General features: G+C 37.7%; 1 protein-coding gene across 9 annotated transcripts in view; it reads right to left on the reverse strand.

Moving 5' to 3' along the window:
* The window catches only part of Ank3 (ankyrin 3), a 446,602-nt gene that overhangs the window by 201,751 nt on the left and 231,171 nt on the right, over positions 1–13,680 (reverse strand). Inside the window, exon 1 of one of the 9 annotated variants that reach the window (XM_042696434.1) lies at positions 12,412–12,461. The exons of 7 other annotated variants lie outside the window; for them this stretch is intronic. In XM_042696434.1, the coding sequence (XP_042552368.1) occupies positions 12,412–12,447 (36 nt within the window). In that variant the 5' untranslated portion in view covers positions 12,448–12,461. Of the gene's footprint in view, positions 1–10,447; positions 10,487–12,411; positions 12,462–13,680 lie in introns of those variants that run through there. One more of the 9 variants, XM_042696435.1, reaches the window with a different exon arrangement.

A 13,680-nucleotide genomic window follows, 5' to 3' on the forward strand; every position in this document is an offset into this window, starting at 1 on the left:
CTACAGTACCCTAGTTTAGCAGCAGGAACACTGGAGAGCATCCATTGCTGACCTTTGTGGTCAAGGAACTCTTTGGACTGTCAGCATCCTTGAGGAATATAGTATTGCCTGATACTAGTTGGGAAAGGACCCAGATTCAAACTGGAACCATGGTTTGTCTGAATGCAGATAGATTGGCAAACCAATTGGTAAGTCTGTTTCTGATCTCCAGCATTCCATCAAAACAATGCCCCTTTGGAGAACTGATCTAGATACAGTATGTGTAAAGATGGCTGTTGATGAATTACTATAGAACGAAATCAGGTACAGAGCTGAGCCTACCGCATGGAGAGTTACAAGAAGAGCATTGCCTAAGGAACTAATGGGCACCAATGTAGATACAGACAGGCTGGTTAGCATTGTTTTTCTCTTAACGACCAAATCTGATGAAGAATTTGGAAAATGAAATTTTCTTTTTTCACTCTTTTAATCGTGTTTACTTTGCCATTTTACTAGACAGGAAATAAATATGAGTCATGCATGTTTTCAAGGAAATAGCTTCAAGGATAAAGTGTTATTATAAATTAATCTAGCAACTCAGACTTTGACTATGGTGCAGAATTTATTTCACAGAACACTGGGCAGAAAGAACAGGTACTTTCTGAATGCCAATCTAATATCTAAAGCTTCATATCTCTGACTACATGTTAGAAACATTGCAAGTGCTGAGATTAACTTAGCTATGTTATGACATACCGCAATATACATTCAATAAGCCTTTTAGTCAATCCTTATAATAGTTCTATGACTAATAGTGCTCAGTATAGTGGATTAAATTGTGTATCCCCCAAAATCCATTTGGGACCTCACAATGTGATCTCCTTAGGAAGTAGGATCTTTGTAGACATATTTGTTATCACTCTGAATTAGAATAGGCCCTTAATCCAATTTTTGGTATCCCTACAACGACCGAAAATGCGCGCGCGCGCGCGCGCACACACACACACACACACACACACACACACACACACACGAAAGAGGGGAGAGAGGGAGAACATAATGTAAGGACAGAATCAGTCTAGAGTTATTCTGACACTGACAAGGGAAGGGACAAGGAAAGCAGCTCCTCTAACCGTTTTGGGAAAAATGTGATTCTGATGACACCTTGATTTTGGCCTTCTAGCCCTGTAGGAGAATAAATTCATGTTCTTTTTAGCTCTCCAGTTTATAGTATGTTGACCCTGTCAAACTACCACAAGTAGCTGCTGTTCCCAAGGTTCCATTTTACAGATTATTACAGATGAGGAAATCATATGTAGAGTGTGACTTTTTTAGGACAGTGAAAAATGAATGTTTTCAACTTTTGAACTAGAATTTCTTCCCTACTTCTGATAACCTTTAGATTTTGATTGCTTTTCTCTAGATGCTTACAGTGTTTAGTCTATTCTGCTTAGATGCTGATCAATCTAGTGTTTTTGTTGTTGTTGTTGTTTTTGTGCTGGTACCGGGCTTGAACTCAGGGCCTGGGTGCTGTCCTTTACCTTTTTCTGCTCCATGCTTGTGCTTTACCACTTGGGCCACAGCTCCACTTCAAGCTTTTTGATATGAATTTCATGGACTTTTCTGCTCAAGCTGGCTTCAAACCATGATCATAATATCTCAGCCTCTTGAGTAGCTAGGATTAGGGCATGAGCCACTAGCACCCAGAATGAGTTTTTTTTTTTAATAGCAGTAATATTTGGTGAGTAAGGTAACACAAAGTGTGAAATTATTCCCAATTTCCATCTTCTAAAAGAGAAGGGTGGCTTTATTACCAATATCCCTGGAATCTCTAATTAGTGATTTCAAATGCCAATTCGTTTTGAAGTCAATAGAGCTACTCTGGACCTCTCCTCAAAATCCAAGACTGGTGTTTACTTGGAATAAGATAATCTCAAGTCAAGTGAATTGAGGGTCACACTATCAAATGTTTACGGCTTCAGAGTGAGATGCAGAGGGGCAGTGTGGGCTCCGTGCATGAGCTGAATCCTCACTTGTTCTCTGGGAGACACCAGCTGCATAATGCCCAGATATCTTAGAGCAAAATATTGTGTACTGATATTTTATAGTTATCTCGCGCAGTGATCTAATTTCCCACCAATTTCAAAAGAATGTGACCAATTGCACAATCGAAAACAACTGTGACATTCATGCTCCAATCTGTTGCCCGTCAATAAAAACTCTTAAGACCTTTGGAACAATGGCATTTCTTTTTTAAACTCTTTTACATTCTTAATAGGCAGCTTTAAAAAAATGTATATGTTTGGGTGGATATGTACATCTTAAAGGGAATTTTTGTGCGTGTGTGTTTTACATGCCAAATATTTGATAAAAAAAAACACACCCAACAACTTGGAATAGTTATCGTTAGGGACAATCTGAGGTTATTTTAGCTTCTATAAAACAGTATTTTTACTATCTGTAAAGTTAGAAGAGAAGGACAAGATAATTTAACTAGTCGGAAAAATGCTTCTAAAGGCGATCTGTATTTGTGATCATCATTACCAAAGCCAACTGAAATAAAGATCTCTACCACAGATGTCCCCCTCCCCCATTGCTACAAGGCTGCCTTTGTTCGCTATGATTAGGGTAGAAGCAACTTCGCCCATCTCTGAAATGAGGTCACCACAACCTAACACATGTGGAGGCATGGTTAGCATCTTTGCACTGGGACTTTTGTCAGAAAGCCCCCTGTGGCTACACATTTCCCACCTGCTGGGTCCTGTGTGAGGTGGCTGCTCTCAGGCTGAAAGGCAAAATATTCCCATCTTTCTCTTTAAACAGAGGGAAGGTGGGCACCAGCTAAAAAACACAGGGTATGGCCAGGTTTGTGTTCCCATAAAGGCAGTGTTTTCAAGAGATTTGCCATGCTGGGTGCTGATAAACCCTACTGTTATCTCATGAGTTCACTGCAATCTGGCTTATATCAGGTGGACAGAGACACTCTAGGCTCTGGAGATGTCATCTCTCATCTAGAGCACAGACCTTCCGCACTATAAGCATTCTCCTAGACTGATGTGAACTAAAATAAAGGTATTTTCCCCCATGGGAGGGGGGGGGGAAGTAGATGCCCATGAGAGGGTAAGTATTTTCATATTCTCCAACAAAAAACTGATACTGCTCAGGATCAGGATTTGAGCTTGCCTAGATTTTTCTGAGGGTGTTACAGAGCTTGGCCCTCATGAGACATAAAATCACAGACAGCAGAGGAAGAGAGTTTATGTCTTAGAATACCAGGTCAATATAGCAACATTTTGTCTTGATGTGGTCTGTAGGGGGCACTGTAAACCATTTTAACTTAAAATGTTTATTCCTCGCTCTATGAAAGTATACTGTGGACACAGAATCACTGTCATGGGACAGAGACTAGTGTGTTAGGAAGTGATAACAACAAGTTTCTTTTTGCTTTAAGAACTCCAGGACATGCCTGGCGGTGGTAGTGGTCCACAATCCTAGCCACTCAGCAGTGTGAGATCTGAGGACCAAGGTTTGAAACCAGCCTAAGTGGGAAAGTCCATGAGACTCTTATCTCCAATTAACAAAAAGCTGGAAGTAGAACTGTGGCTTATGTGGTAAAGTGCTCGTCTTAAGCAAAATAAACCTCAGGGATAGTGCCAAGGCCCTGAGTTCAAGACTCAGGACAGGCATAAAAACAAAACAATAGCAACAACAGAATACTGCAATATGTAAAAGCTCATACTCACTGTTAATGCTAAGTAAGTAGTTCATTACCTAAATAAGCAAAAGTGAGAAACTTGTTAATAAAAGTTCTATGGTGGCCAGGTTAGCTAACACTAAATGTGAAAAGAGGTACAGTATTTTTCCAAGATATTTGTAAAAGTTAAAGCAAAATGAACGATTCTCTCTTTTTTTTTTTTTCCATTCAAAGATTAGCTGGGCACTGGTGGCTCACATCCATAATCCTACTACTCAGGAGGCTGAGATCTGAGAATCAAGGTTGGAAGTCAGCTCAGGAATCCAAAAGCTAGAGTTGGAGCCAAGCTTTGGTTCAAGTGGCCAGCCTTGAACAAAAAAGCTAAGGAACAGTTCGTAGGGCCTGAGTTCAAGCCTCAGCCCCAACATAAAAACAAATAAGTAAATAGAACGATTTTTAGGACAATATCATTTTTGTCATACTTGCCTAAGGATAAGGCTGTACTAACAGGACATGTTAACTGAACAAAACCTTTATTCTTGGTTATTCTGAAATGTAAAGATGCACACATGTAACCACAGAAATAACTACAGAAAAAGAAAATAACCACAGAAGAGGAAACCAATTCTGAGAAGTATGGTTGACAGGTACATTCATTACCAGGCTTGCTGGAAAACTTGGCAGTGTTTGGGCATGTTTTAAGTTATCTCTTGGGACAATGGGTAACAAGCTACTTCAGAAAAACAAGTCCTGTCTGTGGATTCTCAGTGCCCAGCAACTCAGAACGTGGCACAACCTTGGAGAATTTTTCTTTTTAAATACACAAATATTTAATATTGTAAGGGAAAATTAGTGCTTTTGCAAATTGTGTGCGCATGTGTATTTCAGATCTTCATACCTGCTTGGCTTTCTTGCTCATGGCTGGTGCTCTACCACTTAAGTCATACCTCCAGCCCTAAAACACATCTTATTTTCTTGAGGTAAGTAAAAGCCACTGTATCATCTTTTTCATTATAGATGCCAAGTGGGGAGATTGTGAAACACAGAATTTAGGTCCCATGGATCTAATATTCTTTTCTGAACTTTATAATGCCAGGACACAGCGTTACAGTTTAAACTGGTAAAACAAGCATGCCTTAAATACTCTATTCCCAGACTAGAGGCTAAGTTGGATTTCCAATTGCTACAGATCCAATCTCCCTTTCTGCAAAGTCCCATGCATGTTATTCCAGGTGTCCTATTCCACACAATGCTGTATCTAAATATGATTTGCTCCTCACATGCGGACAGGGCTAAAAAAGCAACAGAGAGCTTTGTTTTGTGAAACAGAAGTGAAATAGTATTAGGTAGTTCAAATTTGGTAGTCAAAACAAATACGAAATTGTTACACAGAAAACTTCAAAGTATCTTAAAAATATATACTTTATAGTACTAAGACACTGCTGTTTGTCATATAGCAAACACTCAGTAATGGCTTATGGTATTATAGATAATGGATTACATAAAATATGTCAAATGTTTGGGGTTTTTCCACTTTTTTTGGTGTGTTATGAATCAGAACAAGCATGTCAGGCCTTCATGCTTACGGATCCTTATTATGTAGGAGGTACTGGCTTGAATCCTAAAATATTTACCAGGGAATTATTCACATTTTAAATATAGCAACTAAAACAGTGATAAGCTAAATTTGGTCTAGGTAGAAGGAGAAAATAAGTATTTACTTGAGTCGATGAACATTTTCTCCAGTTGTTTTTTTTTTTTAAATCAGCAAATAAATGCCTCAAATTTTAGCTTGGATAGATTTAATATTGTGAACAAAAGTATTTTCTTGCAGTGCAAGAATTTCTCTCTGTGAAGAGAGGCAGCCAGGAAATTACTATACACTGGACTTTAGCTTCCTGGTCAGATAATTAAAGGCCTGGGAGAATTGAAGGGTGAGGCTCCCAGCAGCAGAGGGAGAGGAGGCGTTAGCTGTGAGAGGAAGAGCTCTTGAATTTCGCATCCTAAAGTGTGTGGGCCAGCTGGTACAGCTGGGGCCCTCATAGGAACTGTGGGTATGGAAAATGTCTACCTTTTCTGGGGCCTACAGGGAAAAATCCTATGATTTTTTTAAGCCAACATGTCAAAATACTATTGCTCTTTCCATTTTCATTGTTGACATACAGTAATAGCACATACTTATACGATGTGTGTATAATTAGAGAACCTATTTTTGTGTGTGTGCTAGTACTGGGGCTTGAACTAGAGCCTGGGCAGTGTCCCTTAGATTTTCACCCAAGGCTGGTACTCTATCACATGAGCCCAGCTCCACTTCCAGCTTTTTGATGATTAACTGGTGGTAAGGCTCATAGACTTTCCTGCCAGGGTGACACCAAAATATAAATCTCAAATCTTTGACTCCTGAACAGCTAGGATTATATGTGTGAACCACTGGTGCCCACCAAGTCAGTGTGTCTTAAAAGATGTTAGCAAAGTCTTTTTTTTTTTTTGGTTGTGGGACTTGAACTCTGGACCTGGGCTGCTGTCCCTGCACTCTTCAGCTCAAGGCGAGCGCTCTACAGCTTGAGCCACAGCGCCACTTCCTTTAGCAAAGTCTTTGCTCAAAAAATCCTTCCCCCCACCCCCCTGCAATACTGTTGGAGACTAAACACAGGTTCTCTTCCATGGCAGGCAAGCATGATAACACGGAGCCCTCACTCCCAGCCACAGAGCTCTGCTTTGTTTCGGTTTTGTGACAGGGTTTTTGCTTTATAGCCCAGATTGGCTTTAAACTTGTAATCTTCTGGCCCCAGTGATAGGATGCCAGGTGTTCAATAACAGACCTGGCTCTTTACATGTGTTATTAAATAAGTTATTATTGAAAAAGCATGTCAGAAAAACTGTAAGACTATATTTTAAAATTAAGACAGTTTACTAGTAAAATCAGACAGATTGATTTGAAAATCTTAAGTCCACTTACATGTTTCTCAGATAAGATATCGAATAGGAATCTTCCTGGCCTGACACTAGAGATAGTAAAAAGAAAGAGAGAGAGGACAAGAAACTATATAGTCACATGGAAAATCTTTTAAAAAGCAAATAGGAGGGCTGGCTTGTAGCTCGGTGGCAAAGTGCTTGCCCAGCAAGTGCAACATCCTGGGTTCGATCCCCAGTACTAAAATAAATAAGTAGCTGGATGCCGGTGGCTCATGCTTGTAATCCTACTCAGGAGGCTGAGATATGAGGATCACAGTTTAAAGCCAGCCCAGGCAGGGAGGTCTGTGAAACTCTTATTTCCAATAACCACCAGAAAAACAGAAGTGATGCTGTGGCTCAAAGGCAGAGTGCTAGCCTTGAGCTGAAGAGCTGAGGGACAGTGCCCAGGCCCACAGTTCAAGCCCCATGACCAACAATAAATAAATAGCAAAATGTAGTAAGAAGAATAAGCAAAGCTGTTTATTATGCTAATGGAAACATGTAAGAGTAGCCTTTATTCCAAAGTTATAGTAACCATGTAGTTATAAATAGTGACAATGTGGTAGGTGACATTCCACCTTTTTGTAGTCTTAATACCTAAACTGTACTATAAGAGGTACTGAGAAAAAGGACTAATTTTAAGGGGTTTCTTTTCACATATGAAGATGATGGTGGTTAATTCCAATCTGCCATATCATGGATGATTTTCAAATGTTTGGGATAGGCATAAACTGAGTCATCACTTTTTATGCAAAAGTCTCTATGGTTCATCTTGGGGCTCTGGCCCCAGGGTGCTCCAGCTCATAACTTGGATCTCCAATTCATAAACTCTGTGACCTAGCACAATGTAATCAAACATCATTGTTAACTTTCCTCATCTGTAAAATGAAAATTGCATTGATGTCAGCTCATATATATATATATATGTGTGTGTATATGCACATATATATTGATATACATACACATATATTGACATATATATACTGATATTGAAGGAGGTAATGCATATGACAGAGAGATGGTGTAACACACAGTCCACTATTAATATTACCATCATTATGTGAAAATTATTTTTGAAATTAATATTCCAGCTTAGTAAGCTATGACTATACACATGAGTCAAGAGGACATAATAGGCCATGCAGGATTGAACACATGAACTTGACCTTATTTGCTAATGCTTTTAGCAACTGAGCTAAGCATACAATTCAGGCCAGAGAACATTAATATTCACATGGAAATATATCTAGGCCAGCAGTTCTCAGCCTTGCTTATGTCAGGATTCTTTTCACTTTTAAATATTATTGAGGGTTCCCCAAAAGAGTTGTTGATTATGAAGCCTAGAACTATTGTTATTTATACTGGAAAATAAAACCAAGAATTTAGATTATCAATTTATTTTAGATAATAGCATATTAATAAAAAATATATATCTTATCAAAGCTCTATCTTATGGAAAATAACTATTTTCCAAGATGCAAAAAAGGAAAGGAGATTGGTATTTGTCTGGGCCCACAAATATGTATGACCATAGAAGACAGCTGGAATCTACATCATCTTCCACATTCAGTATCTTGCTATGTGCCACCTTTGGCTGAAATATAGAAAGGAAACCAGGTTACATGTAGATAATATGGTTAAGAGAGAAGGACCTCATAAATAGTACTGAAGATTCTCAGGGCCATCAAGGGATTCTTGGACCACACTTCAAGAGTAGAGCTTGCTGATTTCATGGCCAGTTCGATCTCATGGCACTAATGCCTATTATCTTCTAAGATATTTTAAGAATTAAAGCAAAAATCATGACAGGCAGGAAGGCAAAAATCCCAACAAAGGCAGTGCTGCTGTTTTTTTCCTAATTACCAGCCAGGATCACTTGACCTGTTTGCTTTTTTGCTACCTAAATTTGTCTTCCTCCTAGATAGTCTTTCCATCTGACCTTGTCTACATGGTCCTGTTCACATATTTGGACATTGTGTATTTGCAGTGAATTATTGTCCTCAGAATATCAACTAAAGTTCTTGCAAAGAACATGAGGACTAATCAACAGACCTCACAGCTCATGGTGTTGCCACAGATGACAGACAGCATTGAATATTCTTCATGGATAGCTTGTCATCTTTGCATAAACACAACTAAAGATACAAAGCCTCTATTTTGGGATTTTGGGACATTTCTAGACTGGATGGAACTTACAGTCAAACTTTGATAATTGAAGTGGAAGGTTAACTAGTGCATTTTCCTCTTTATATTATTTATTAATATTTAAATATTTAAAAGTCTTGTCTCTTGCATGACTAAATAGTGGAGAGAAGGCCAAATTTATGATTTGCTTGCTTCTTCAAAGATGAGGATTTATTTAAAATTGTAAGATTTTTCTTTCTGAGTGCTTGGTGTTGCCTAATCAGAGGAGGAAAAATGAGTAAGACACAGTTTGCATTTAAATACAAACTGAAGTCTTTATAATCTATCTTATGACTGTATTCTCAAATATGATGGAATAATCATTGAATTTACAGACTCATGTAAATAAATAAGAAGAATCAGTTAGAATACAAAATAGCCAAGAACTTAAACTGAATGAAGGAGAAACATATTTAGATTTTATGAGGTAGTTTAAATATTTTTTCAATTGATTATTAACATCCATTGATTCACTGAATCAAAAAAGACTGCACTAACAACACAATCCTATTCTCTAGAAGTGTTTGCTACTTGCAGGAGTACCAGCAGGTATCCTCATTTCATGTAAGAGAGTAGGACAACAGGATTGGGAGTTTGAGGCCAGCCAAAATTATGGCTATCGATATTTGGCTGATATATACAGAAATTAATGCTATATAATCTAATGGCTTATGTATCCACAGTCCACTTAGAAAACTTGCTTTTGCAATGTATTCTGAGCACCATGGTAAAAAGGAAATATTTTTTAAAAACAAAACCTATTTGCATTAGGATAATGAATTAGCAAATGTGTTTATGCTTTGTGCCTAAAAATGCTTTAACATTATGAAGAGAGTGAACGCTCAATAAAAGACAGTTTCTTGTTTAACAAATATTGCTTTACCTTGATGAATATCCAAATTTATAAGTGATCTGGGAAAAGAATGGCCTGACTAACTTCATATGGTCATGTTAAACTTATTCTATAACTAAAAGTTTTTATTTCAAAATAAGAAACTCCACAGTCTCAGCAGTAAAAAGGGCAAGTACTGGATTTCTTTATTTGAAGTTGGCTACATACATCATCTTAGGTGCTTCTAACTTTCTAAAGTAAAAATTATTAACAATACAATGAGAGATTCTTCCTCTTCAGTACTGTATCAGTTATTGCAAATCACATACAAGACAGAAGAAATCAGTTTAAAGACAATGAATGCCCAGACTTTCTGTTTTATATTATAGGGATTAAAAATAACTCCTATCAGTTACTATTGAAGGATGTTATCATTACATTTGGATTTTGTTCAAAACTATAGACTAGTTTTTTTTCACAAGCATTATTCAAGAGTTCAAGTTGAAGAGTTATTTTTCACCAATCCTTTATCAAAATGATTTCTTTTGTACAGACTTGATTTGGGAGCAACCCATTAGATGCTGTTTCTAAATTAGCAAAGGTACACACATATCTTTCTAGAAGATTTTTGTAGCACATGTTTCACAGTAAGAAGTTATAAAATCACTAATTTTCTCCCAGCATAGCCTATATCATTTTGTAGAAAATCTCCCACAACTCTACAGCACGATCAAAGCCACAACTAAACAGAAGTTGCAGGAGGTAACAGCAATCATTTGTGAAAATATAATAATTTACTATACCCTCTTAGCAAGGAGTTTATCCATAGCTCAGCTCACGTAGATAAAGTATTCACTCTTCTGCTCAAGTCAGAGAGGAAGCCAGGAGAGAAAGAATTCTTATTCATTGTCCAACTGAACCCAGTACAGCAATAGTAAACTCCACTGTGACAGGATTTCTCTGTGATCTGTGTCGGGTCAGTACCCTTCCAGAGTAACTGCTCAGGGCATGATAATTTCAAATTCAGTCTGTCATTTTATAACACATTTTCAAAATAGGAATACCCACCAAAACAGAAAACATTGTACATATGGGCTGAGCTGAAATGCTTTTCCCATTTAGTTGATAAGTTCTGACATGAGGCAAAAACAAGACAGTCTACTTTGGGTGGAGAGGGACTTACATTTTTGGATTTCAGATATTTTCAAGAGTAATTCATAAAGGGTCAGGCCTGTTAGGTCCATTATTTAGCATATATTTGTAACTTTCTTAAACATTCCACAGCTATTAGTACTTCTCAGTGTTAATTTTAACTAATTTATGAGTATATGTCAAGTTCACAGGTTTCCCACGAATAGAACAAAATGCACAGGCAGATTTTAACAATACAGCTCACAATTTTTGGATGAGTAAGTTGAATATTTTTAGAGTGACACAATTTTTAAGATCTAGGTGCCAAGATGCTTATATTACTAGTACATTATAATTCAAATTAATGCCTAGGATCCAGGAATAACATTTACAGCTTTTAAAAATCTTAAAAACTTTTTTTTTAATCTGAAAAGGCCTTTCCCTGAACACTCTGGGAAATCTCTCTCAGGTTATAATTTTATCTATTAGCTATAGCATAACATCATTCCATAAATGTCAGGAAGGAGCAGAATTTTAGCAAAAAGAACTTTGTCTTAAAGAGTACAAAGTTTACAACAGAGTCCACTTAAAAATTAAGATCAAAATTTTGAAATAAATCTTTGAATTGTTTTTTTTTGGGGGGGTGGTGGAACAATGTCAAATAACTTCTTTTCTCAAAACCATAGGCATGTCTGTATCCCTTATACACCAATGTCTTCATTTCCATAATGTCTTTTTTCTAGTCATTGTAACTATTTCACTCAATTTTCAAACAAAATGTGTCTCCTGTGCTAAAGATTTAATTTATTGTGTTAATAACAAAGAATATTCCCTTCTATTCATAGTTCATGTGTGCTCTCATGGTTAGATGAACTCATATGAACCAGGAAGGACACAGGTAGAAACTGGAGGTCATATGAAACTTTAACCATATTCTTGCATGAACTATATTTTGTGAATCCCACAGAATCAAACATTTCAACACTTTACAGACAATGAATATTTACTCATTTTTCAAGATAGCATTCCTTAAAGGGGAAATGCAAATTCCTTAAAAGTCCTAAACAACATGGCTTAATCAGATGCATGTATTTACTGAAACATAAATGACATTTGTAAACCTCCCATTACATCCTCCACCTACCATTTGTAAATCTAAAAAAAAATGATTTTTCCTCTACAATGTTTCCCTCCCCAACTGCGAAATTTCCTATCTTCTTATAATTGTTATATCAGAAAAGAAAAGCTGAATTGCAAAGCCTTCAGATTTCTCTCAAGTAAAGTGACTACTTAAATCATTTTACATTCTGGTGCTCGCCAGGCACTCTTTGCACGATTACTCCCCAGTTGTGCATTTGGTTAAGCATGACCTCAAGGCAGGCTTTAACTGGATGCACTCCAAATTATATCAGAGACAAAACAATTCCTACCGTTCAGACCCAAAGAAAACAGAAAGGACAGCCACTCTCGTACACATATTTAACTTCAGCAATCCATGGCTTTTAGGATCAGGTTAGTTTCCTTACTACAAAGCAACATACATTTTTTTTCTTTAGACAGATACAACCATTCCAGGCAAAACAGCAACACTTCCATAAGGAAAATGCGTTTCATTCGGAAGGGGATAAATGCTTACTTGGTCTAGGAAGCCCTCTGCTTCTTCCACTGCCATTCTCTGTGGCCAAGTATGAAACTCGATAACTCAATTAGTTAACACTTTGGACAGAGCATCACCTCTAAAAATATCTGCCTTGGAAATGTAAAGGTTTTCCCTCTACCTCCTAGTAAGGAAGTAGGAGATCAGATCCAGAAGCGACTATTTAAATGGGAGGGGTGGGGACAGAAAAAAGTAGGGAACCTTACAAAAAATGTAGGACCTCCCAGAATTCCCCATGGACTTACCATATTTGTGGCCCCCAGTCAAGCCCAGAGTATTTAGTCATGATATGTGGAATACCAAAAATAGCAGGGCAATCAGCTGGGGAGTGTGCTTGTGGCTGCTTGGAGTCACTCATGAAGCCAGCTTTTGACATTCTGTTTATCAGCACTTTCCTCTGAGTGCATGCTGCTCTGACATTCCTGCCAAAGACAATGCCACCATTTTCTCCCAGTCTCCCCGGAATCCAGTCAGAACTGCCTTTACTACCAGGTTTTTGGAACTTTATTTTCTCAGCTATATTACCTACATGCATTAGCACCCCCCTACACATGCATACCACAGAGTGAAATCACAGCCCATTGCCAAAGACAGTTCCCTTACAAAACTCTTATATCTTTCTATCCAAGGACAAAGGCATCTGATAATCATAATCATCTTTTAAAAATAGTGCATGAGCTTGGAATGTGGCTTAGTGGCACAGCGCTTGCCTAGCATGTGTGAAGCTCTGGGCTCAAGCATCAGCACCACAAATGACCAAAAAGTATAAAATAAAACAAATAAAATAACAAACCAAAGGCTATAGTAATATACGAAGTCTATGCCTATGACCAATAAATTTTTTAACAATCCAAGAAAACAAATATTGATCCATTTTTAAAAAAAATTTTTTGGGTCTGGTCGTGGGGCCTGAACTCTGGGCCTGAGCGCTGTCCTTCAGCTCTTCAGCTCAAGGCTAGCACTCTACCACTTGAGCCACAGCACCACTTCCGGCTTTTTTGTTTTTGCTTATGTGGTACTGAGGAATCGAACCCAGGGCCTCAGGCATGCAAGGCAAGCGCTCTACCACTGAGCCACCTTCCCAGTCCTATTGATCCATTTTTTTAAAATAAGTTCTTTTTATTGTGAAAATACTGTACAGAGGGGTTAGAATTACATGAGCAAGGTAATGAGTACATTTCTTATCAACCATTGTTGCCTCCTCCTTTGTTTTTCCCCTACTATTTTTTTAAACCTTTTTTTCAAAAA

Source organism: Dipodomys spectabilis, unplaced genomic scaffold, assembly GCF_019054845.1.
Source record: "Dipodomys spectabilis isolate Male_0828 unplaced genomic scaffold, ASM1905484v1 ptg000207l, whole genome shotgun sequence".
Classification (NCBI taxonomy): Eukaryota; Metazoa; Chordata; class Mammalia; order Rodentia; family Heteromyidae; genus Dipodomys; species Dipodomys spectabilis.